The 27186-nt window shown below is 39.8% G+C and overlaps 1 protein-coding gene across 1 annotated transcript; it reads right to left on the bottom strand.

Moving 5' to 3' along the window:
• Positions 1-691: 691 nt before the first annotated feature.
• Slc30a8 (solute carrier family 30 member 8) lies at positions 692-26304 on the bottom strand. The gene is made up of 8 exons (XM_036208345.1): positions 26022-26304; positions 15573-15719; positions 10736-10889; positions 6786-6936; positions 3898-4003; positions 3241-3375; positions 2146-2176; positions 692-1802 (listed from the first exon to the last, which is right to left on the bottom strand). The coding sequence occupies exons 1-8, from the start codon at positions 26302-26304 to the stop codon at positions 1796-1798; spliced, it is 1014 nt and encodes a 337-aa protein (XP_036064238.1). The 3' UTR covers positions 692-1795.
• Positions 26305-27186: the final 882 nt, after the last annotated feature.

Genomic DNA, 27186 nt, shown 5'->3' with positions numbered 1-27186 from the left:
CCAATGAGAACACAAAGATGGAGCACTAATTAAGTGGGACTGGGGCTTTATAAGAAGAGGGTCAAGAAGTAAGCCAGGATACTCAGTCCTCACATCCTGTGATGTTCTGCCCTGCCCAGGGACTCTACAAACATCTATTATCATCCCCCAAGGCCACTCCTCATGTAGAGCTTCCCAGCCTCCAGAGCCATGGGCTATGGTGTATTTTATTTGTGCTGAAATGTGATTTTATTTGTATGTTAATAAATAAAGTTGCCTGGGGGTCAGAGCTAATAGCAAGCCATAGCAGAAGTCTGGCAGTGGTAGCATACCCCCTTAATCTGATCACATAGCAGGCAGAGACTGTGTGTTCAAGGACATAGCCAGTTTGGAGACATATGCCTTTAGTCTCAACACCAACCATAGAGATCTGGAGGTCTATATAGACAGGCAGTGACGAGGAGGTCATGTGGTTGGGTTTACAACCAATGAGAAGCCAGAACAGAAAGTCAATAAAAAGACAGACACACAGGAAGTAGATCTTTTTCTCAGGGGAAGGATGGCAGCGGGAGGTAAGAAAGCGATTTTAAGTCTTAGCTCTCAGCTACTGCTCTGACCTCTTGGACTTTTAACTCTGCATTTGGCTCTGTGTTTCTTATTTAATAAGACTGTTACATCTATAATGGACCACATAAACTTTTCTTTCCTTTTCAGTTACCTGGTGTAATTCAGTTACAGAAATAAAAAACAAAGCTGTTCCCCAGTCCTCATCCTAAATCTGGTGTCAAAAAATATCTTTTGAATGCGTGCAAAAATAACATTTTTAAATTACCTATCCTCTTTGATTTTTTTGTTTTATCTATGTAATAATAATATTAAGTTGAAATTCTAAAAGTTATACTGTTAGAAAAGGAGGTACAGATTGAATAATAGTGATTTATAAATATTGTGCAAAATTGGACATTTATATAAATTCTTTGACTTAAGTCCTTTCCCTGTGACCTGGATAAGACACATCCTGTTCTGTGCCTTTTTGTTTTCTTGCCTTATTAAATTACAATTTATGAAAACATTAAAAATTTAGCAATTTCAGAATTTTTTCCTTTTCCTATACTTTTTGCACAGAGAACTAAAATATAATTCAGTAGCTTACACATGGAGCACTGCAGTAGTGTAAAATATAATTCAGTAGCTTACACATACAGCATCCTAATTTACATGCAAGATTGAAAGAGGGAATTCCACCATTTCATAAATGATGAATGTCTCTTTGGGGATGGTGGAAGAGTCGAGATTCTGTCCAAGTATTTGTGTCTCATGCTGGAGATTCCTGAAAAGGCATTCCTGAATTCAGCTATACCCATTATTGTAGGGAAGCGAACCATTTATTACCTGTGGTTGCAAACATCTGCTGTTTCATCTCCCAGTTAGGATAAATCTCTGTATATATTTATATAATTGGACACAACTACTGATTATGATATAATCCCAAAAACTGATGAATCTCATGCATCTTCATTCATGGTGGATGTGGCTACATAAAAAGGAAGAACATGCATGTTACATTGCCATGACTTGCTCATATCTATTCTGCTGGTTGCTTAACTGTCTGTTACAGAAACTTTGCAGCAGTTTCTCCTGGCCTGTGAAACACAGGAAGCTGGCAGTGTGACCTAGCTAGTCCTGTGGGTCTTCACAGAAAAGGCAGCTGGGATCCTGGTCTGATGCAGACTCTATTTGAATGGTGAGGGAGTGCAGGTCAAAGCTACTGCTGAGGGCTCCAGCAATCCCTGTCCGGACTGACTGGCTGTCCTGGCTAGCAGCTGTTGATAAAGAAACACAGGAATATTAATGCAGATAATACATTCTCTCTGTCTCTCTGTCTCTGTCTCTGTCTCTCTCTCTCTCTCTCTCTCTCTCTCTCTCTCTCTCTCACACACACACACACACACACACACACACACACACACACACACACAGTGGGGGAGGGGAGAAGGAGAGAGAGATGCAGGCTTCAAGTGTTCCATGCCTGATGGGTGGGGTGAGGGCAGAGCCCTCTGAAGAAGGGTTTAACTCTAGCACTTAGCTCTGTTCACGCAGACAAGGCGGGGGAACATGCGTGCAGTAACGTACCCCTCACTGTGCATACTCTTCCTACCCAATTACCTCTGCAAAGTCCAGCATCCATAGGAGCTTCCTATGGAAGGAGAGACAAGACTTGGAAATAAGCAAGACCAGACTGAGTTATTGTGTCTTACTGGGTCCTCCTCACCAACTCCCACAAATATCTCCCTTTTGAAGCCCTTGAATTTAATTAAAATTTATATCAAGACAAGTGGCAGGAACAAGGAAACATTTAGAGCTCCCCCAGACCTTCCCTAGAGCATCCACTCCCACTGCCATCCTTCCCTCCCTCCCCGCCGCCGCCTTAAATAATGTCAGGGAGGCTGCAGAGTCCCCCACCCCAGGGTAACCTGATTGTTTGCTATATTCTTCCCTTTGTAGTGAGATATTGATTTTGAGGATGCTGTAAATTTCCTGAAGTCATATCTGAGCCCCTTGGAGAAGATGGGGACACCTGACAAATGACTGTCCCTGATATTCCCATCACTTGCCTCTAAGTAACTTCTTCAGTCATCTTTTAACAGCCAAACTTAGTACCCCTGGCCTGAGCTTTTCCTAAGAAGATGAAAAACCTCCTCCCTCTCATTTCCCCCAGTCTGAAAACATATCATGGACATATCCCCTTCCCCTTGAAAAAAGCAGGCTTGAGTCTATTCTATGAAGTGTGTTGCATGACCACAGGAATGGCTGACCATCTTTCAACACATCTATTAGCTTCCTTCTTTTGTGTTCAGGGTCAGAAAACCATCTTTTACACAGAAGATACTCCATTGAGATTTTATTTTTGTTGTCAAATTCATTCCCATTATTTAGACTGAGATGGCGCCCAGACAAACAGGTGGAGTCATTTTTTTTTTTTTTTCCTGAAGCCAAGGGCTTGAAGTTGGGGAGATATTTTAGCCGTTTGTGCTGTCTCTCTACCCTATGCAATCAGCCCAGAGGATGCCATTGGGATCATCGTTGCTATGACAACATTGATAAGTGGGTTGGTTTTCAGAGACGCTGGGTAGAGCAACACAGTTTATAGTTATTTTGACAGACAATAGACAGTAAGGGCAGCTCTGAAAGGGAGAGAAATGGCTGAGGTCTCAGGGTATGGAGTGAATGTTGCCCAGGGTGTTTACAAAACTCACTGACCTGTAGCAACATGAACAGAGAGAATCACTTGGTTCACTGTAAGCGACCAGATGTGCAGACTGTGCACGGACGTCACACCGTCAACAGCAAGGATGAGCTCTTTCACGCTGTCGTAACTCAGGCCCTTTGGAACACCTGACAAAGGAGGAGTGTGACCCTTGTGTTATGACAGTCTGCAGCAGAACACCAACTCACATCAAGTCCCTTCTTTTGTTTTATACCTCAAATGTTTAAAAGTCTGACTCTGTCAAAGGGCTTGTCGCCAATCTCAAGTCCACAGAGAAAATACAGAATTTACGAGGCAACATCTAGCAATAGTAACCATCCTAACAGTGCTTTTATCTTTGCACAGTCTCTACAAAACATAATGAAACAACATGGGGTTTGGTATCATAAATCTCAGGTTTGTATTCTGACTGCAATTATTGTGAATTTCCTCAAACTGTGATGCTTCTCTGATCATATGCATAGTAAAATATGGCCAGTAAGAGCTGTTTCTATTTATTCCAAATAAGAAAAAAATCAAATATTAAAATCCCTCTCACTCTAACTTTTCCCTATAATACAAACTAACAGAGAACAGGCCATGCAGTCATCCTTTTTGGATCAAAGGGGAAAGGAGCATCAATCCTAGGAATAATGTGAAAGCAATCCTACCTTCCATGAGTAAGATGGAGAAGTCTTTTAAGATCATGATGGTACTGACCAAAACCAGGATAGAAAAGATAAATGTGCACACTGGATCAGCAATTTTGTAGTCTGGCTGGAAAACAGCAGCTTTGGTTAATTGAGTTCAAACTTTCTACCAAGAAACCCAGTCAATAAAATAAATAAACCTTTCAAAGCCCTTCTTTCTCTGCCTCCCACTTACCTTCCTGACCCTTGGCATTCAACTCCAAGGCAGAATGCTTTTCCTGGAGACTCAATCACTGAAAAAGCTTTAAATTTCTAGTGACTAAGGAATGGAGACATTCTAGAAATGTGCTCACCATAACTTAGGAATTAAACTGAACCATATTCTTAAGTTTCGCTAAAAAGAACCTGATTTAAGGTTTCTCAAATTAATATGAGAACACTGTAGTCATGGAAATGTGTGAAAACGTGGTCACACTAGCCAATGCTTTTCAACCTCAATCGTGGCAAGGGAAAAAATGGGAGTATCATTTATTTCAGCCTTTAAAGCACAAACCAAAGAGTCTTGATTCTTGAGCCCCCACCCCCATCTATCTATCTATCTATCTATCTATCTATCTATCTATCTATCTCTGTTTCTATATATCTGTAGCTCTCTTCCTTTCTTTCTCTCTCCCTCCCTCCCTCCATTGATTGATATTCTTGATATTGGAGTGAAATATGTACTATTCTGATTGTAGTATTGTAGTGCAGTTCAAAGGTACAGAAAAGCAGAAAAGTCTATGCTCCACTCCCCTTAGGAAATGTAGCATCAACCTAACACTTGTGTGGGGACTTGAGGTTTTTTTTTTAAGTTGTTACATGGGATTTTATTAGTCACATCATAAAAAAGCCATAAATCAAAGTATTTACCAACTACATGGAGGAGGCCATGGATAGGCAGGTTACAGCACAGCTGGGAAAACCCCACTCTAGGTTTCAGGGGCTATCTGATGACATTCTTAGTGTTTGGATTGCTGAAAACTAGTGGTCTGTTAAGAATGCATTGCAAGTTTGGGTTGTTTAGTTTAGATTGTTTAATATAATCTATTCCAATTATTGCTTTCCCTCCCCCAGCTCCTCTCAGATCTTTCCTACTTCCTCAACTACCCAAACCACATCCTTTCTTTCTCCCTCTCATTAGGATACACATAAGGCACCTAAAATAGTAATAATGATAATAGTGAATAACAACAATAATAATAAAAGATGAAATAAAACAAACAGAATAGGCCAAGACAAACAGAAGGAAAAGAACCAAAGAAAATGCTTAAGAAACATAAATAAATGCAGAGATACACATACAAAAATCCCATAAAACACAAAACCAGAAGTCATTTTATATATATATATATATATATATATATATATATATATATATATATATATATATATAAATGATCTGTAAGATTGAAAAAAATGCCCTGAAAAAGCATTATGAGACAAAGAACCTCCAACAATGCCACTGATTTCATTTTGTTGTGGCATCTACTGCTGGGCATGGGGCCTGCCCTTCAGAATGGTGAAACCTCATTGGAGAAAACTAGCTTTTCATGTATGAGTGCTTATCAATTGGAAATAGCTTCTGGGTTGGGGATGGGGGCTTGTGTCCATGTCCCCTTCTCAGCACTGGACCACATCAGGTCTAATATCCTGCCACAGTCTCAATTCATATGTACACAGGTCCTACTGGGTTTGGAAGGCTTTGTCTCATTGGTATTCTCCATCCCCTTCTGGCAAACTCAAATTGTTAATCTTTATTATTTTAAACTGTCTTTGCCTTTGACTTGAAGCTTTTATTTCACTTAAAAAGTTTTTATTTATTTACTGACTTGAAGCTTTTAAGGTGTGTTTTCTCCATCTGAGTTCAGAATTCTTTTACTTCCACTTATGTATTTGAACACTACAAGAAAAAAAAAAAAAAAACACTATTCTCTCCAAATTGGAAAATCATGATATTGTGATAGAAAAAGGCAGAGCTGAATGCTATTTTTACCCCCACTCTCTCTGACCCAAACACATGGTGAGTATTTACATGTTTAGGGTGGGAGACCCTTCTCTTTTCTTATTTTGACCCAGAGCTCTGCCTTGGGGGAAAAGAAGCTCCTTCCACACCAAAAACAATGCAAATAGATCCGTGAATCAAGTGTTCTATCCTTTCCCAGCCAAGCAGTAGGCACAAGTCCCAAACTCAGTAAATTGGACACACCCCCAAAAAATGTGATTCTCAGAATGCTGGAGAGATGACTCAGGGGTTAGGAGGGAGTGCTGCTCTTGCAGAGAACCTGAGTTCACTTCCCAGAACTCACATCAGGCTCCAAAGAATCCAACTCCTCTGATCACTGCGGGTACCTGCACTCATGTGCACATACTCACTCAGAGACACAATATAGGACTGATGTATAAAATCAACATAAATATATCTTTAAGAAATATGACTCTAGGCAGTGACAAGAACAGGAGAAATATTTGATCAGACACATTTATTTCAGCATGATACCCATAGATACCAAAATGTGCCCTTATTTCTACCTTGATTTCTGTCTCTGAGTTTGTTCCACACATTTCAGCCAATTAGTATAATTTAAATAAACCAGAGATCTCGTCCATTGCTTACATCTAAATAAACCCAAGGTGTTCATGGTTCCATTGATTCAACACCGTATTAAAAGTAACTGTCTTGAAAGACTCAAAGCCCAACAGATAAAGACAGCTCTTTGGAATCTGGGGAATATTAAGGCTTCAGTATTTGTTAGGTTTTAACTTCGTAAAGTGGTTTGTGCAGGTAAACACAGGATGCTAATATGGCTAGTATTTGAGTCTTGATTTCGATGCTACCTCACCCATAGAATTACTATGATTACTAAACATACCTTAAAGTAGATAATGAGAGCACTAATTAGCACACTGATGCTCTGAAATACATCCCCGAGGGCGTGCACAAAGGCTGCTCTGACACTGGCATTAGCTTGTACATCCTTGTGGTTGTGTCCAAGGTGCCGTTGGTGCAGGATTGCAGTTAGTCTGAAAGAGATAACGATGTTCCTGACACACATACAATAAGCCTTTAAAGGCCTACGCAGCATAGTGGAGGACTCACCAGCAGCATTCATTATCCAAACTGTCAGGTAGTTAAAGTAGCAGTGCCTTATGATGCACCATGTTGGGCTTATATTTGAATATAAGTATATCTTAGAACATTTAAAAACTCCCAAAAGGAAATATTTCCAACATTCACTTCCATTTTCTGGAGAATTCACCAACATAATGCTACACTGTTCCACACTAAAATTGAAAAGCATTACTGCTCTCATGAAACCAAACATTGGTCCAATTAGATGACTGTTGGGGGCCCCCAACATGTAAATGCCACTATTGCAACCCTGAGTATATCTTGCTGAGCTTGTCATTATGGTTCCTAGGCTTTATTAAAGCTGGCTCATACTATTGACTGCTTGTCTCCCTTGGCAGCTTGTATAGAACCTTCAAATTCTATGAGAGTTAGTTAACAGGGAGGAGGCTTCCAGGTCAATTCTAACTCAGTCCCTCCTGTGTACAAAGCACATGGTATCTTCAGCAATAAGATATTACCTTGAAGTTCTGAGAGGCAAGCAAGGACAGTAATAGCTTATATTTTTTGAGGAATCTCTTGGTTTCCCTTGACCAACACTCAAAAGGAGTTTTTTCTTTTCTGATACTGGTGTTTTGTTATACAGTCTATGGCTTTCGGAGGGAATTTGTCAGTCTAAGTGTCTATACGTTTATGTGCTTATGTGTATGCCAGTGCTTGTGTATGTGCCTGCTCATGTGTACATGTACTTGTGGATACTGGAGAATCACCTTGGTTCGGAGCTATCTACCCTGCTCTTGAGTCATAGTCTCATTATTGTGAGACTCGATGATTTGGCTAGGCAAGCTGACCAGAGAACCCCTGCCTTTGTTTCTGCAGCATTAAGATTACAAACCACTATGTCTAGCATTTTCCTGTGGCTTTGGGGGATCAAATTCAGGAACTCATGCTTGTGATACAAGCACATTACTGGCTGAGCTATCTATCCTGCTCCCAATGTTAGAATCTTTAATTTTTTATTGTATTTAATTTGGTTCATTTGAGTGATTATGAAATCTGAAATAGTTTTCTAAGGGACAATAAGGAGAATACTATGTCTACATAAATACTTATTTATACAGAGACTGAAATAATCTGATCTGTTATAAAGAACTTGCATATGTAAACACACATATTGCAACATATTGCAAAGCTTAGCATGACTCTTCCAAGCAAACTGAAGGAAACATCACGTATGGGCAGAGTATCTGTTAAATCTCAGGCCATCACCAAAAGCAGAATCACGGATATTCACCAAGATTTGATCATTCCATAATGCAGTTTTCAGATTGTCAGTATTTGGATAGAAATTCGCTGTCAGCTATGAGTTACCATTCCACATGCCCCAGATGGCCTGATAGGCTAGCAGTCTATGGATCTTCTAGATCTGTTATTTATGATCATCACATTGTCATTCATTCTTTTACTTGTTTTATTTTAAGATGATGGGGAACACATATTTAGGCACTGTTAAATATTTGTACCACAAACTGGGCATAAAATCTCCCTAGCATACATGTATGGCACAGATAGCTGGGATCACACACACACACACACACACACACACACACACACACACACAAGTACATTCATATCTACTAAAAATAGCCACTATAGTTGTACCAGAAGAGAAGTCTGGTTTTGATACAAACAGCAATTGGGCTGAATTCACAAACAATGCAGAAAAACATTTCGTTTAGGACTCTGTCTACAACTTTATTAAAGACTCTTCACAGTTGCTCTTGGAACTTTCTGTCCTGGTTTGGGGTTCCCAAGGAGCAGATTTACTTTAAAATTTCAGTTCTAATATCTCTGCATATTCCAACAACACAGCATCTAACAGCCCTTGAAACTTACATTCTCAGTTCCTGAAGAAACATTCTAGTCACTCTGTCCCTTTATTCATAAATAACCACCTGCTTACTTGTTCAGGGAAGGCAGAGCCACCAAGCAGGTTGTCTGTCATTCTAAGTATGAAAAGTACTTGCAATGGTCAGGTCAATGCTCAAAAGCAGCTGCAGTAAAAAGAAAATCTGGATGGCATCTACTGTAAAGATCAAGATCTACCCTGAAGGTTCCAGATTGATGTAGTAGTTGGCTGGGTTGATCCGCTATCTTTGCATACCTACAAGATGTGTGACTCTTTGGAAATAATTAATACTTTTGTTCTTTCTGCTGGCTTCGGGACATGCTGTTCTCATTATGTGAAGAGAGTACTATTTACCCCCAGTGAGCAGGACACATGTTCTGAGTGTTTATCTCCTGTAGAAGAAAGACTCACATTCATCTGTCTGCATTCTTTCTTCCAAAGTACAGCTAGTTTCAAGTTAACTCCTAGAAGATAGGCTCTAGACAATGGCAGAGATCATTAAATACCATCTTTAACTTTCAGTTCAGATATTGTGCATATAAACTATGAAGTGAAAATGGAGATTTCTAAATATAAGACTTGTAGAATAACCCAAGGAAACATTATCAAACCATACAAGTTAGTGTATCTACCAATTGCAAAGATCCCATCATGCCTTCTCTTAAAACATGCTGTTTCATTTCTCTTTCCTCAACCACTGTCAAGTGATGTCAAATCTCCCTTGTGAAATGTACCAGCCTGTCTTGGAAAACAGGAAGATGATTACTTGGTGCTAGAGGTGTTTAAAACTTTGAAGTTGTGTGTGTGTGTGTGTGTGTGTGTGTGTGTGTGTGTGTGTGTGTGTGAATTTTCACATAAAATTTACCAGTTAATATCCTTGATTTGACTATTCAAAATGCTCCAAGGTTCAGAATCTTGAGCTTGAAACATATTCCAAAGTTTCAGGTTTCAGGACATTTTAGATTTTTTGATCAGAAATGCTCAATCTTTATAATATTTTCATTTTACTGAATTACTAAATTACCAAAATGCTTTAGGAGCTTAAAACAACATGAATTTATTATCTTAGAGTTCTGGAGATGAGAAGTCTGAAGTAGGTTTGGGAGACTGAATTCTTTCTGAAGGCAATTGTGGAGGGATTTCTTTTTCCCTAACAACTTCTTATGTAGTAGCATGTTGTAAGGCTAAAATAGTTTGATTGAAGAAAAAAAAAACCAATTTTGCTTTGGTTGAAATATACAAAGGTGATGGCCAGTTTTTGAAAATATAGCAAGAGAGACCTTAAACACAGAATCCACACTACAGTCAATAATTTCTGAGGTCTCCGTCAATTCAGTCTGAGAATTCATCTACTTACCTAACAAAAGCTGAACCATTTGGAAGCCACATCCCATGTGTCATTAACACACATAAGAAAGAAGAATGGATGGAAACCCTATTCCAAATACATGGATCTAGATTCAAATTCTAAATCCTCACTACCTATTTAACATAGCTGAGCTTCCCTTTCATACTTGGTGGGGTTGAAAGACCACAAAATTCAACTTAATATATATATATCACAAGATCTTTTCCCACTCTGACATGTTGGAAGCTTTCAAATACGGTAGCTGGTGGAAGTCACTGTTTTAAAACTCCTTAATCTATAATAATCAACACTATTTTCAATCTTAGTGGCACTCAAATACCATGTCAGAACTTTGGCATCTTCGCAGACATAGGAGTTTTTTTGTTTGGTTGGTTTTTTGGTTTTGGTTTTTGTTTTTGTTTTTTTCATTTTAAAAATATTTCTTTACATAGGACTGAAGATAAGCCAAATAGACACTGAGCATGAGACAACTTACACAATGTTGGCTGCCACTGCACAGCCTGAAACAATGATCATGATGCTTGCTTGGATCTGGTAATCAGGATACAATAGGCGCTCACAGGCAAGGTACACCAGCACACCAGTCACCACCCAGATGCAAAGGACAGACAGCAGGGCACCAAGGATCTCTGGGAGTCAAATTCACAGAAAGCAATATGAATATCACCCTCACATCCCCCAGTCCCCACAAAAGAGTCAGAGACTCTTTGATTCCCCCTGCCTATGAAAATGGCCTCAAACTGGTTTGTTGGGTTTTTTTTTTTTTTTTTCAGTGACTCATGAAGCAGAAGTATGAATGGATTTGAGAGCTGAAATGAGGCACTTTGGCATGGCATCCATAAAACACGAACATCAGAATTCATTATGCTCCCTGTTACTGAGTAATTTTCAGCAAATTTTTAGAACATATTAATTGCTGCCTGCCCTCCCTGTTCTCCTTGGGGATTTTAATTTACACAGGTGCTAAAGTGATGGAAACTTATTAGAGGATGAAATAATGAGATATGACGAGTAAAATGTGCTTAGAAACTCCTAATTTCACCATAAAACATTTACAACTTGCCAGCACTGGCACCTTTAGAGGAACAAGCTAGTAAAAACGAAGGGCTTCAGAGTGTACTTTACGAAAATGGGTTTCATTTGCCAACCGGACATATTGTAAACACAGAGGCGAACTCAAGGGCTTCTCTGCACTCCAACTGCTTTTTAAGAGCAACTGCAAGGAAAAGAAACATCAAAATGGAAACATTTGCATTAATATTTGAAGATACAAGCGATCTCAATGTGCTTGTTTAAGAAAGAAAGTACTTTAGCTCACATGAACATTCCTTAATACCTTTCCTTGTTCTTTCACACAGCCTTGTAGATAGATTTTAAAAACCCACAAGGGTCTAGAAATACCCTGTGAGCCACTGGTCAGGCAAATTCTATTATGCTAGCCTCTGCTCTCTGCCCTGGTTTCATTGTGTTGCTATGATAAACATATACCATTAAACAAACTCTCAAGAATTACTATTTTATTAGTTAGGGGAGGAATGGGTCTATTTGGCTTAACTTCCAGGCCACAGTCTTTCACTGAGGGAAGTTAAATCCAGAACTCCAGCAAGAACTTGAACTAGAAACAATGGAGGGATGCTACTTGATAGCTTGTGTTTAGCTAGCTTTCTTATACAGCACAAACCCAGCAGCTTAGGGAATGGTGCCACCCACATTAGGCAGGGCCCTCCCACAGCAAGCAAGAATATCCTCCACAGACATGCCCACAGACCAATATGCTCTGGGCAATCCCTCAGCTGGGAGTCCCTTCTCAGGTGGCTCTAGGCTGTGTCAAGATGACAGTTAACACCAACTACAACACTCCCTTTACATTATTCCTACATATTAGGTCCTATTAGAGCAGAATCATGTACTATTACTTACTATGTGGCTATTGCTTCCCAGATTTAAGTCATTTATATACAATCTTCACAATATTGACACATTCATGTGCCACTTACTTATCTTAGCCATTTTGTGTTTTTTTTCACATCAACTTTTTATGCTTAGATTCTTCCTAAAGTTATCCATAAAATTACAAGTTTGATGTATTACTTTATGTTTCATGCATAATAGAATGCATATGTGATTATTGCCCGTGCAACACTCAAAACATCTGATGGTCCATCCATGGAACATTTTCACACTATAGGAAGTATTGGTGCAGAGATTTAGGACTTGACTTCAAGTATCAGACCCACGTGGTATACCAATGACTGTCTATCTGGCTTTATACAGATAAGAGTTTCTTTATCTATAAGGTAGTTTTTTAAAAAGCATATGGATACAAGTTGGCTTGTGTTGTGGCTTTAATTATGTCCCTCAAAGATTTTGTATGTAAAAAAATAAATAAATAAAAAATAAAAAAGTTACTCGTTGGTTGGTAACTCATATTGTCACTATATTTGGAAATGGGGTCTTTGTACCCTACTAGTTAAGATGCAATCATTTTGGTATAGGATGTTCCTATAATCAAATATGGCTGGTTTACTTATTCTAAGCAGAAGTGTGGAAATAGACATGTATACAGAGAGAGTGCAAGACAACATGAAGATCAAAGCAGAGATATTTAAGCCAAGAAACAACAAAGATTGGCAGCAAACCACGAGCAGTTCTGAGAGAGTTATGGAACAGGTTTTCATTGACAGACCTCAGAAGAAAACAACTTTACTCATGCCTTTATCTCATATTTTGTTTTTCTAGACCTCTGAGAGAGTAAATGACTCTCTGAGCTGTCCAGTTGGAACCTTGCTGTTAAACGTGGTTCAGGGAAACATACACCATTAAACAAACTCTCAAGAATTACTATTTAATTAGTTAGATTGTTTAAAGCTCCCTTTGCTGAACTTAATGAGAATCAGGCTAAAAAAAAATTCTGCTTAGCCGGAAACAGAGACGGAATTCACAGATGGTGAGTAGTATGGTTCCTTTCCACTGGGGGATCTAAATCAACAAATTCAAGTTAAGCATGTCCCATCCTAAGCCCTTGTTTATAAGTGTCTAGTGAGAGAAGAGCTAGGTGAATAAAGCCCTCATACCAAGCTCAAGGATCAACAGGCAGATCTAAACATTAGGTAGGGATCCAAAATCAACTAGTTAGAAAAGAAACACATGAGGAAACATGGGCAAATGCTACCATGGTTTCCAGGAAAACAGCTAAGCAAGGCCAGCAGATTGGCCAGACTGGGCTGTGGATTCACATGGCCCACCTATGTCTCTAGGTAGTGCTCACATGGTAACAACCAATCATATACAGCCATTTAACTAGACATACAATTAAAAATATTGTCAATATGTCATACTAGTAACATTTAAATTTCTTAATATTTATATCCTACACTATTTCAAAATATTTTACCTAATAGCAGAGAGTTTTATTGAACACTCTTGGTCTTTTAGAATACTAGGGCTCATAGATTTCCATAGTCAGGGGGATGTAGTCTAAGCCAGTGATTCTCAACATTCCTAATGATGTGACCCTTTAATACAGTTCCTCATGTTGTAGTGACCCCCAGCCATAAAATTGTTTTCATTGGTACTACATAACTGTCATTTTTCTACTGTGATGTAAATATCTGCAACGCAGGATATATGATATGTGATCCCTGTGCAAGGTTTGTTCAAGCCCCTCAAAGGAATTGAGAACCACAGAGGTTAAGAACCACTGGTCTAAACAATGATGGAAAATTCTGAGTCTACTCTCTCTTAAAAAGAAAACACTCTAGAGAAACAAAACTGTTCTAATAATACCAGAAGGTGTTGAATACATGTAAAAATTTGTGCTGACAAAGGCTGAAATCTCAACCAAACTCACATGGCTTCCAAGTGTCCAGGGACATGTACAAGAGTTCTCTAAACTCATTCTCACAAACTTTCTGGTGCTGTTCATTTCTCTCTGGATATTGAAGGGAAACCAATCCAGAACACCTGCACCGATAAATTGCTTCATATGAAGACAGAGTTTCCTAGTATTCTAACTTCAAAAACCTATAGTTCACACTGTCAGTGAACAAGCTGTAGTTTGTGACAACCACTATCTTTCACCGTGAAGGTTGGCCGTGAGGTGCATTGCCTTTAGATCTCCTTTGCCTTGACTTCATAGCCAGTGTGAAATCATAGAGCTGTAACTATGTATTTCCAAGACTGGTACAAAACATTTCGACAGAAACTCCTCCAGCTAATAAACTCCTCGAGCAGAGAGGGGACAAAGAGCTGCTGTGTATGTGGATGGGTGAGGGGATACTGTAAAGAGAACCCATAGTAAACACTTTCCAGAGACTGGCTGCATCCTGGGCAAGAGCAGGCAGTCACTAGGAAAAAGTAATAGCTCTGAGAAAGGACAAAAGAGTGGATTTTATGTCCTCCTCTACTTTTTCAGCAGCAGCGGTTTCTTTCACGTTATTGTTGGTGGTGATTAAGTGAACATGTATTCAGCTGAACCATACATTCTCTGAATGGCTGTCCTGGTACATTTTCCACTGTTATAACAAAATACTACAGGTTAGGTAATTTATAATGAAAGGACTGGTTTCCCCTCACAGTTCTGGATGCTGGCAAGTACAAGACCAAGGTTCTTGAAGTTGGCAAACATTTCTATGCCACATCATAGCATGAGAGACAAGCAAGCAAATGTGTGTGAGGCAAGGGAAAGAGATTATTCCGACCTCACCCTTCCTATCAAAATTCCACTCCCACGATAACAGCATTGACCCACTAACAAGAGCACAGCTCTCATGACTTCATGAAGTCCCATCTCAACACCTTGCCAACAGTCATTAAATTCCAACATGAGATCTGAAGGTAGCATTCCAGCCATAGGAATGACTAAATGCTGTGTGTGACTGAGAAAGCCCCATATCTCAGGCCTGACTCCCTGGGAAGAAGTCCTTCAGTCACGCCACTCTCTTGGACTCCATGGCTCTAGTTTGTAACGTAGCAGAAGCTTCTTTGCCTTTATCATCTCTCTCAAGGATGCAGAGTACCTGAAAGAACATTTCCTAGTTGCTGCTACACAGAGACCCTGGGGATAGTGCAGCTGCTAACATGATACACATATTCTTGTCGTCCCACGGGAGGGGAGGTACTTTGATGAATCTTGCTGTCAGCTGAATTAATGTTGAGAGCACACATTCCCACATGGTTATTTTATCCTGAGCACCAAACCTGTGGCCCAGTGGGAATTTTTGAACAAGGCTTTGCACTTTACCTTCCTTTTTTAATGCCTGTTTGACTCCGCATCACTGTGCATTCATTAATGCACAATCATAGACCTTTACCTGCTCGGTACCACCCAAAGGTCAGCTGCTTGGAGGGAGGCCGTGATGACAGCCATAAGGAAAAGAGACTGAGCAGGAAACTGGTCAGGTCAATTAAGAGATGAGCAGCATCAGTGAGGACAGCAAGACTCCCGGCAATGTATCCACCTGCGAAATGCGTAATAGCACACAGGGTTGGAGGCCCAGAATGCAATTCTACTCATATGCATATTAAACATTGTTGACTCACACAGCTGGAGAAGAAACAAGAAGTTACCCAAGTAAAATCAATCCACTGCTTTTTCCCAGTTTGAATAATAACTGCAACCTTAAAAATAAATAAAATTGAACACGTAAAAATGAATGTTAAGGGAGCCATTTCTAGGAGTGTGGATAGGAATTATGAGGCCAATAGAGACAGCATCTCAATTAGGCTAGGCAGGAAGCCTCAGGAATAGGCCTACAAGCACATGCAGCTGTGGAGGTGATAGCTAGATTCTCAGGGTCTCAGAATCCAGGCTGTAGACTTGACCTTCTATCTGGAAAACAGTGTAGCATCAGCCCACAGACTTGTTATTTGTCTGTAATTTTACCATCGTCTTTTCTGCTTCCCTTTGTTCTGCTGAATTATACTACCCAGCTGTGCTGGAGATTCATGTTATGAATAGCGGGAGAGCAGAGCTGAAAGGGGAAACAGAGGCATGGTGCCATGGACATACCAAGGGCAAAAGCAATCCTACAAAACATAGGGTAGAAAACCTCAGGTACGTGAGCCCACTTTGCTTTTCTGGGCATTCGTGACATCTCTGTCTCTTCCCTCTGGTTCTCCTTTGAAAAGACCTCCAGCCTTTGAAGAGAAATGAAAGGAAAAGTGTGTCCTATCATTCTCGAACAGAGCTTCTTGCTGGTGAGCAATAACCTTTATTGCTCGTACCACCTCTTCCCAGCAAAGAGCGTGCGCTGACTGATGAATCCTTTCCATGGCTGTTTATTGCCTTGTGTACTCCAAAGCATGAGACTGTCAGCCATCAGACCCTCCATCATCAGACTCACCTTGTCTCGCCTAATGATTAAAAAAAATTACAGAGATGGCTCATAATTGCAATAATCCCCACAGACTGGTGGCTCGAGCTATACTTAATAACTGGTTTGTCAAAGTTTAATGGTCTGAGGCAAAGGAGTCTTCAAGCTTGTTACTGAGCTGTCGGTGCAAAACTCGGAATGATTCATTAGCCAAAAGGCAACATTTTGCTAACAAATCAGCTGTCCTTCCAATTATCCTTTAATGTTCCTCGATCCGCCAAACGCGGTCCTGATAATAAAGCTGTGTTAATAATGCATTATTTCTTGCCTGGAGAATGACTACATGCAGATAAGCAGCATGCTGCAATTTCAGCCATGAATGATGAGGGTTCTATGAGACACGCTGAAATTGCCCACTAAGTCAAAGGAAGAAAGTCTTGGAGGAATTCCTTAGCAGGTTAAGCTAGTCGGGAGGCAACTGGGAACGAAGGGGCCTTGCTTTAGAAGAAACACGTTAATGTGGAGACCTGGGACCACACAATCATTTTCCAGCCATCACAGCTGGTAATAAGAACTATCCAGAACATTGTGGGCACTGCTGAACACACAGAGCAAAATGTTTGCAAAAAGGAACATGTGCCTTTGCTTCTGAAAGCATGGGGTATTGTTAACCATTAATTCAACTATCCAGCCAGCATTTATTGAGTCCTTGCTGTGTGTGGTAGCATGGGCAAAGTACACAAAGATAAACAAACTACAATCCCTGTCTTCAGTGATCTAACACTGAGCTGAAGACATGCTACTGGGCTGGGAATAGAGAGCCCTGCAGTACTGAGGATCTTTCAAAGAAGTGCTGAGAGTTAACAAGAAAATAATGGGGTTTTGTGAATAAATAGGGAACATGGAGAAAGAAATAAAAGAATATACCACTTTTGCATAAAAATAGGAGATGCAGCAGACCAGAGGCCTTTGGGAAATGAGACCCCAATGATGGACTAGAGACAAAGGGGCTATTCCATGTCCAGCAAGGGAAGCTGAAGGGTAACCTATGGGCTGAGAATATCTGCTTAGGATTTTTAGGCAAGGCCAAGACACATTTTGGTTTATGTTTGAGAGAGATCTTTGCCAGCAATATAGAGGCTGACTTGGAGAGACATGAAGCTGGTGGTTAATACACATGGATCTGGAATGATTATATGATGTAAACTCAGAAAGACAAATATCATATGATCTTTCTCATATGTGGATCCTCACTTTTAGTGTGTGTGTGTGTGTGTGTGTGTGTCTGCCTGTCTGTAAAAATGGGTACAAATATGCACAAGCTATGGAACTAGAAAGAAGACCATGAAATTAGAAGAAAAGAATTATTGAGGAAAGGTAAGATAGCAATACAACACAAGACAAGAAAGTTGAAAGGATGATGTAGAGGTAGAAGGGTCTAAGTTGGGAATAGGAACAGGAAGGTGAAGAAGGGACAGGAGAGAATCAACAAGAAAAAAATGCTTCAGAATACCACCATGAAACGTAATACTTCGTGTGCTAATTAAAAAGACCCACACAACAGTAATTGCTGGAGGAAATTGTGGTGAATGGATGGAGCAGGGTGTTGTCAGTTCTATTTTTACCATGGCAAGATGTGTGCAGAATGAGCTCAGATCAAGGAACACAACCCAGAGAGGTCTCAGCCCTGGAAACAGATCACTTTAAGCCCATGCAGTGAAAGTGACTGTAGAACACTGAGCCTGCTATACTAGTCACAGACTCCCTCAGATTTAAACAGATGTCTGTAAATTCCTGTGGCATTTTCCATAAAGAAGAGAGACACTGGAAGTGCTGAGAATATAACTGTTACCCTGATGATATTAGCTTTTGAGGGGTCTGAATGAGAATGGCCCTTATAGGTTCATATATTTGAATGCTTGCTCCCCAGTTGGTGGAACTGCTAGGGAAGGATTAGGAGGTGTGACGGTTTTGGAGGAGACGTATCCCTAAAGGTGGACTTTGAGATTCCAAATGTCTACACCATTTTCCCATCCTCAGGTAGCTCTCTCTGCCCTCATACTTATGTCTCAAGATGTGAGCTCTCAACTACAGCTCCAGCATCACCTGCTTGCCTGCTGCCTTGCTCTTTGCCATGATGCTCATGGATGAAAACCCTCCCCAAGGAAATTCATTCTTTTACAAATTGCCTTGGCCATGTGTCTTATCATGGCAACAGAAAAGTAGCCAAGAAATCTTTGTATTCACTACTGGGCTACACAATTGTATGCTGTTAATTCATATTTAAGAATGACTTAGCGTCTGACAGAGGGCTGATCTCCAAAATATATAAAGAACTTGAGAAACTACATATCAAAATACTAAACAATTCAATTAAAAAATGGGCTGCAGAGCTAAACAGAGAATTCTCAACAGAAGAATCTCAAATGGCCAAAAGACATTTAAAGAATTGTTCAACATCCTTAGCCATCAGTGAAATACAAATCAAATCAAAATTTTTGACTCCAAAATACCATCTTACACCAGTCAAAATGGCTAAGATCAAAAACACGGATGACAGCTTATACTGGAGGGGATGTGGAACAAGAGGAACACTCCTCCACTGTTGGTGGGAATGCAAACTTATACAGCCAATTTGGAAATCAGTATGGTGACTTCTCAGAAAATTGGGAATCAATCTACCTCAAGACCCAATGATACCACTCTTGGGCATATACCCAAGGAATTTTCAATCATACCACAAGAACACTTGCTCAACTATGTTCATAGCAACATTATTTGCAATAGCCAGAACCTGGAAATAACCTAGATGCCCCCTCAACTGAAGAATGGATAAAGAAAATGTGGTACACATACACAATGGAGTATTAGCTATAAAAAAAATTGACATCATGTAATTACCAGGGAAATGGATGGAACTAGAAAATATCATCCTGAGTGAGGTAAGCCAGACTCAGAAAGACAAACATGGTATATACTAACTCATAAGTGGATAACCAGACTACAACCCACAGCTCCAGAGCAGCTAGCTAACAAGAAAAGCCCTAAAAGGGACACAGGGATCACCCTGGGAAGGGGAAATAGATGAGATCTCCATGAGTAAACTGGGGATTGGTGGAGAAATAGAGAGTAAGGGATGGGGGATGATAACATAAGGGAACAGGATGGTCAAGATGGAATAGGGATGGAGTGGGAGAACAATGAAATACCTTGATAGAGGGAGGCATTGTGGGGTTAGGGAGAAACCTGATGCTAGGAGAATTCCCAGGAATCCACAAGGATGACCCCAGCTTAGGCTACTAGCAATAGTGGAGGGTGCCTGAGCTGGCCTACCCCAGTAATCAGATTGGTGAATACCCTGTCACCATAGAGCCTTCATCTAGTAACTGATGGAAGCAGATGCAGAGATCCACAGCCAAGCACCAGGCTGAGCTCCAAGGAGTCCAATGTAAGGGAGGGAAGAGGGATTCTATGAACAAGGAACATCAAGATCATGATGGAAATATAAAGAGACAATCAAACCAAGCTAGTGGGAACTAATGAACTTTAGACCAACAACTGTGGGATCTCCACTGGACTGGACTAGGCCCTCTGCATAAGCAAGACAGTTGTGTAGCTTTATCTGTTTAAGGGCCCCCCTGTTAGTGGGATCAGGAACCATCCCTGGTGCATGAGCTGTCTTTCTGAAGCCCACTACCTATGGTGGCATGCCTTGCACAGCCATGATGCAAGGGGAGGGGCTTGGACCTGCCTCAACTAAAAAATGTACCAGGCTCTGCTGACTCCCTATGTGGGAGGCCTTACCTTTTGTGAGGAGGTAATTGGGGATTGGTTGGGGGTTGGGAGGAGGGAAGAGAGAGGGATCTGTGGTTGGTATGTAAAATGAATAAAAAAATTTCTTAATAAAGAAAAAAGTATATTGGAACATCAGAAAAAGAATGACTTAGCTATCATATGGGTGGCATTTTATTATACTGTTTAGCAAGTATTTAAAACATACCACAGTTTTTAAGGTCCTGTTTTAAAATTTTCCTAACAGCAGGAACCTCAAAAAATATCTGTGACCTGAATTAGGGTGGCAGGCACAGGACAAATTAGATGGGAAGATGGAGGGGCCAGTGTGATGTAGATTTTGTGCTCATGTATAAAGTTCTCAAAGGGTAAACTTTTTAAATCAAAAATATTTGTGGCCTGGGTCACTATGGTAACTACAGAATAAAACAAATTAAAAAAAACAAACAAACTACTAATCAAACATGCAGTTGTCACACATTACAGCTACATCTTTCTCTTAATAAGAGCAGACTCTCACTCTCAAATTCATGCCCTCTTGAGCCTGTTCCAGCTCTGCATCACTGCCAGGCAATATCATCTCTCCCATCCTTATGCAACCCTGAATGTGCCTCTCCCTGCCTACTATCAATTGCCTCTAGCAATGACACACTTGAGGTTATTTTCCTGAGTTCTCAGTACCTGCATTTCATCTTTTCAAAGAGAGATATGTGTTTGGATCTGCACTATAACTCCCCTTAATGGCCTTCGCAAAAGGAAGAGTTTTTTTCAAGCCGCCAAAAAGAGTCCCAGTTTGACAGCTTCAGAGGCCCAAGAGTAGGCTTGTTGTGCCTATCCCCTTCATTCCCTGGGTCTCCCACCACTCCAATGATCATACTGTGACAGTAATCTCCCCAAACACAGCCCAATGGCCCGATTCTCCTAGTCCAAACACAATGGCAAAGCTAGCTCTCCAAAGGACCTGGTTCCCCGGCTGAGCCCCCAATTACCATTCTAGACCTGTCTTTGACAAAATCTCCCTTAGGAATTCTCTTTCAGGTCTAAATCATAAAAGCTTAATCTAAATTAGCTTAAACAACAGAAAGATTTTAAGTCATTGGCTCGTATAAATGAAAGTGAATATGGGGATAATTGAGCAGGTGTGTCCTTAGTCTAAGGATCAAAAGATGTTACTAAGGCAGATTACTGAAGGCAGATAAGATACAGGTGGGGCTCTGGAAGCTCTGGGAATACATCATTCACATTAATATGGAAAGAGAGTAAGTTTTTATTCAGCCTCTTTATACAAAGACCAGAGACTTTGAGTATCAGGTCCTCAGGCCAGAAGGACCAGGCTTGCAGCCTGGACAATGAGAAAGCTAAACAGAACTGTCAGCCTCCTTGAAGCCATTGTGCCTGCATCTCTAAGGGCATGATTCCCTGTCCTGTTTCAGACCTACCCATAGAGACATCTGAAGGTAGGTCCTGATAGTTGCCACCTCTCAGACCACAGGAATAAATAATGAGCTGTTTGGTTGTGCTTTTGCTAATTTTATTTGTTGATTTATAAAATGGTTAATTAAGACATAATTGCATCACTTTCAGCCTTCTATTGAAAAGACGTTCTAAGAACTGTTAGAGTCCATTTAGGCTTTACCCAGCAGGTGGGCCTGAGTACCAGGTGTCTGAGATGGTCTGCACTTGGCTGTGCTGAGGGAAGGTCGTTTGCTCCATCCCTTGGCATTCCTTTAAATACCTTAGGGCAGAGGCAGTCAGGGCCCAATGGATTAGGATCCAGGCCCACCCGAGGCTATCCTGTATTTTTCTATCTGTTTCTCTCTCCTCTTTACTTCTATCTAATATTTCCTGCTGCTCCTACTCAAGAGTACTCTGGGGAAAAGTGGGGGTGGGATGGCCCCCCACAGGGAACCTCTCAATGCTACCTTTAAGGCCTTGCTCAGAATCCATATTCTGAAGAAGGACCTCCCAGATGATTCTAACAGGTCTTGATAATAATCCTTTCTTTATCTGACTTCAGGGAATAGGTGTGCTGTGGACTGGGATCTTGAGTGATGCCTAGAACTTTGGAGAATGAAACATAGAGAAGACTTTTGTGTTTAAGTAAAAAGACAAAAGGTACCAGGACCCTAAAACATAAGGATTATTTTGCAGAGAATGAACAATCTCTCAGAGTTAGAACTGAATCATCATGCAAGGATGTGGAAAGAGAAAAAGTATTAACAATGTATATGGCAGACTGATTGTGGAATATCTGAAAATCCAAGGAAAGAATCATCTTTTCTTTTGTCCTAGATATCAGAAACTTCCAACACATTGATCACTCTTCATTTGGGAGAGCAGAGTGGGGCTGAGCATAGAAGCGGCTTCTGAACCAGCTTCTTCCAGCTGCACATGGTCTTATCAGTTTAGCCCCATGCTCAACAAGATTTCAAGCAAAAAAAAAAAAACGCTGAAGAATTTTAAAGACAGATGTAGACATGTTTAGAAGAGCCATGTTTAGAACAGTCAGTTTGGTATCGATATAGCTCAAAACTTGGCAAGTATCAGTCAGTATCTATTGTATTCCTTTACTGGGGAAGTCACTTCTGAGTTTAAGGGCAGAACTCTTACAGCTGGGTAGGCAAGAATAAGAGAGGCAAGGCAGCAGGACTCCATGTGGGTAGCTGCCCATGCCTGCCTCACATAAAACATTTTGAAACAAAATGGCAAGTAGCGAATTAGGGATAGTAGAGGTATGGCTGAACAAAATGGAGGTTACCAGGGACACAGCTTCGCGCTACACAAGGTAGAAAAGTGGACAGCCTTACCTCTGAGATCGGGAGCAAACCAAGCAACTCACTTTAGCCACTTGTATTTGGCATGCTCTGGAAGCCTTCACCAGAGCCAATAAACAGGACAAAGAAATAGAAAGCATCCCAATAGGAAAGGAAGGAGTGAAATTTTCCATTTGTAGAATACTTCATCAATTTATACATCTAAATATGCTGTAGTAATATATGTGTATGCACATGTGTATGTGCATACGTGCATGTAGATATGTTCTCTCTCTCTCTCTCTCTCTCTCTCTCTCTCTCTCTCTCTGTGTGTGTGTGTGTGTGTGTGTGTGTGTGTGCATTTTTGCTGGATTTTAAGAGGATGTTCTAGATTGGAACTGCCTATGGCCTACAGCAAATTATTTTGCCACTCCATCAACCTTTCAGTCTCTTGTATAGAAATTGTGTGGTACTGATTATCTTTATAAAGTTTTGATAAAATGCTGTGTATCAAATCTGTGGTTGTTCAGGATTTAATAGATCTTAAGTTTTATCTGATTTGCAAAAACTGTAAAAGTCTAAATATAAGAAGACTCCACAGCTAGAAGAAACACATCTTATTCTGGTAGCTAGAAAATACAGTGCAAAAAGGAGCTAGGTAGAGCCCATTGTCCTCTGTTCTCATGTTTCATACTCATTTAGACCTCCCTTTAGGTAACCAGATGAAAAGAAAGCTCCTCGGACTTCAGTAACAGTGTGACAGGTAGCTGAGGTAATAGAATTGCAAAGATTTTGATGCCAAGCATAGGTAAACTACAGTATTCTTTTACAAAATGGGAGGAAAATAAGACAACCCTACATTCCAAAACCTCCAAGCTGAGTAACTCAAATAGAAGGCCATCATATCCTATTGTAGAACAATAATTTTGAAATTTGCCATTAAATAAATGGTTTTTTTAAATGTAGAGAAGAGAAACAAGTACTGAAGAAGTGGAAATTTTGCATTTGACAATAAATGAGAAAAAAGCTAAAATACATATCAAAAGAATACCTAAAAAGTTTTCTAGAGCCAGATCCCAGAGTGCTCTCTGAAAAGGAAGAGACAATTACAAACCATATGGTTTATTTATTAAAATGAAATTATTAAAATTCAGTTCTCTATATTAGCATGCTCAATTGTGACAGAAAAAAATCTTAGGAAAACACCAAATCAGAAAACTACAGCTAAATTCCAATTATTAATAAATATTTATATTTTTCTATTAACTTACATGCAAATAAAATCATTAGATTGGGTGAGAACAGAATGTCTTGTGTTTAATATTAAAAAAACAGAAATGAATAATCTTTATATATTTCTGCTAAATAGAGAAGAGACAACAGATATTATAATATTTAAATCTACATTAATTTTGTTACTGCCAGAAAATAGGAACTCAGATCAATGAGCAACCTTAGAAACACACTTTGTTACTTATAAAAAGTTAAGTCATGACAAGAATATATTGAATATCAATGGAAAAATTATTATGTCATGATACTGGAAACTTTTTTAGTTGTTTTAAAAGGGGATTTTAGTCCTTGTAGCATGCAAAAAAAAATCTAATTTTACATTGATGTACAAGTTACATGCAAAAACTAAAGAAAATGCTTTAAAAAGCTTTTATTCTCTCAGTGGGTGGAGATTTCTAAGTTAAAAACAAAAACAATCAGTCACCTCAGAGTGAAAGTTCCGTAGTTACCTATATTTAAGACCTAAATTGTCTGTAGAAATTTTAAAGCTTCTCAAGTTAAAACACAAATTAAAAGGCAACCAACAAATTAAAATCATAGTTATAAACAATATAGCCCAGACTTAATACCCCAATATATAGAGTTCTCAGAAAGCAATACAATAATTTGAAAAATTCTCAACTAGGAAGACAATAAGAGGGAAGGAGGTAATGTACAGCCGGAGTAAACACAGTCCACTCATAAGTGTGTGAAATATTCTAACTAATAATTAAAACAATGACTACTAAAGCATTCATATATATGTATGAATATATATATAAACAACTCTGTGTGTGTGTGTGTGTGTGTGTGTGTGTGTGTGTGTGTGTGTGTGTGTGTGTATCTGTGGAAGCCAGGATAGGGTTCAGAGTTCCCAACACGGGTGCTGGGAACTGAACTCAGGTCCTCTGAAGGAGCAGCAAGTGCTCTTAACCACCAAACTATCTCTCCAGTCCCAACAAAGATTTTTAAAGAGTTGGATGAAAAATCATTTTCACAAGGATCTTCCATACTGATGAATCATTTCAAGTGTCTGGATATAGGTTTGACAGATGATTCAAGAAGTCAGAAAAATATTCATGTCTTTCAACCAATTATTTCTATTATTTCCATTTTTAGAATCCCTTTCAAGGGATTAACGAGGATAGGCAGAATTTTATTAAGATCTTCTTCACTGTGCAGTCCAGAAGCAGGAAAAATCTCCCCAATTTTCTAACAATAGAGAAATGCTTATATGATATACAGTGGAATGTATTGTTTGGGCATAAACATATTTTTAAATAGTATTTGATAGGATAGATAAGAGCATTCAGCATGGTCCTAATTACAAAGAGAGAGAGAGAGAGAGAGAAAGAGAGAGAGAGAGAGAGAGAGAGAGAGAGAGAGAGAACAGCATGAGCTATGCATAAAAGATGCACTATAGGAAATACCCTATGGTGTTATTAGAGGTTATCGTCTGAATGTGACATAATAATGGATTTGGTTTTTCTTCTATTTTTCAACTTGACCACTATGTGCCTACTGTCATGCTATACATGCAGAATGTATTAACTACTTCTTTTAAACAACAGCCTAGTTGTCCTTCCTATCGCGAAGCAGGGGGTTGTCCAATTTCCTGGGCAGTACTTACCGACCACCTCTGCCATCATAAAGATGAAGCATATCGCTGAAGCCGCACAGAGTCTCCATTTGGCATGCACGTGCTTGCTCGACCTGTTCTCTGTGGCCTTGAGGCTGCTGTGGCAGTGATGGATGCCTCCTGCCTCGGGCGGCTCTGGCGGGTCTCCAGGGCACTGATCTTCAGTCACAGGCTTCTGTAGAAGTCCTCTGTTGAGGAGGAGGATTTTGACAGGAACAGGGAGTGAACGTGGTTGCAAACACACACCTCCCTGGCAACCCGACTCACGCTCCATGTGGCTCTCAGGACATTTGCAAACTAGCAAAGGAGTTATGTAATTCAGAGCTCTCTTGACATTTCCTTCTGAATTCACAACTGCTACCAATCACCACTTTTGTTGAGTTAGGGGAACAGAAGGAAAGAAATAGAAACACTTAAAGGCAAGTCTTAATTGTTTCATTATTAAAAGGATTCTGGACACGGACAAAACCCACCACCACCATCATCATCAGGGTAGATGATAAGGTTTAGCAAATATACATCAGTAGATCCTACTACTTGCTTAGTACTGAGGGTCCATGAGGACCCTCAGATACCTGACCACCCATACCTCTACCAAATACCCACTATTATAATGAAAGCTAGATCTTGCTTATGCATCCCAAAATAGTAACTTTGGCTCCTGCTCCAACACAAAGCTTAATTTGGGGATGTCTATGGGATCATAGATGGAGAAACTATTGATAAAATTTAACTCAACTGCATAGTTTCTTGACTGGAGTAAGTTTCAGAGAGGTAATGTGGTTTTCTAAGGTTAAAGAGGCAGAAGCAGATGGTGCAAAACCTCTGTTTTCCCACTATGCCACAGACTAGCTGCTGCTTCAATATCAGTGCACCTAATTTGCTGGTGCAGAAGGCACTATCCATGGAGTCTGAACTAATAGGATTTTTTAATTCAATAAACTTATTTGAAAACACTAATTAGGTTCTCAGAATTAAGAACTTTACATTTCTAGCTCTGAAAGTTAAATTTTAAATGAGCTTCTACCTGAGGGCTTATTTTGGATTATCACATCTGAAATTAAAAGTCTGATGATTTTGGCTTAGCTAATAAGTATTAGCATGACTCTAATTATTGTCATACTTGAATTTTTCTGAAAAAATATATACATATAGA

The sequence above is a fragment of the Onychomys torridus genome, chromosome 16 (assembly GCF_903995425.1).
Source record: "Onychomys torridus chromosome 16, mOncTor1.1, whole genome shotgun sequence".
Taxonomy (NCBI): domain Eukaryota; kingdom Metazoa; phylum Chordata; class Mammalia; order Rodentia; family Cricetidae; genus Onychomys; species Onychomys torridus.
The sequence above is the reverse complement of the archived record's forward strand: the minus strand, read 5'-3'. Positions and strand labels throughout refer to the sequence as shown.

Coding starts and splice junctions, on each gene's coding strand:
- Slc30a8 (XM_036208345.1), bottom strand. CDS start 26,304: ATGGAGCGTGAGTCGGGTTGCCAGGGAGGTGTGTGTTTGCAACCACGT. Junction 4,004..6,785: donor CTCTCATTATCTACTTTAAG/GTATGTTTAGTA, acceptor GCTGTTTTCCAG/CCAGACTACAAAATTGCTGA. Junction 3,376..3,897: donor CTCCATCTTACTCATGGAAG/GTAGGATTGCTT, acceptor CTCCTTTGTCAG/GTGTTCCAAAGGGCCTGAGT.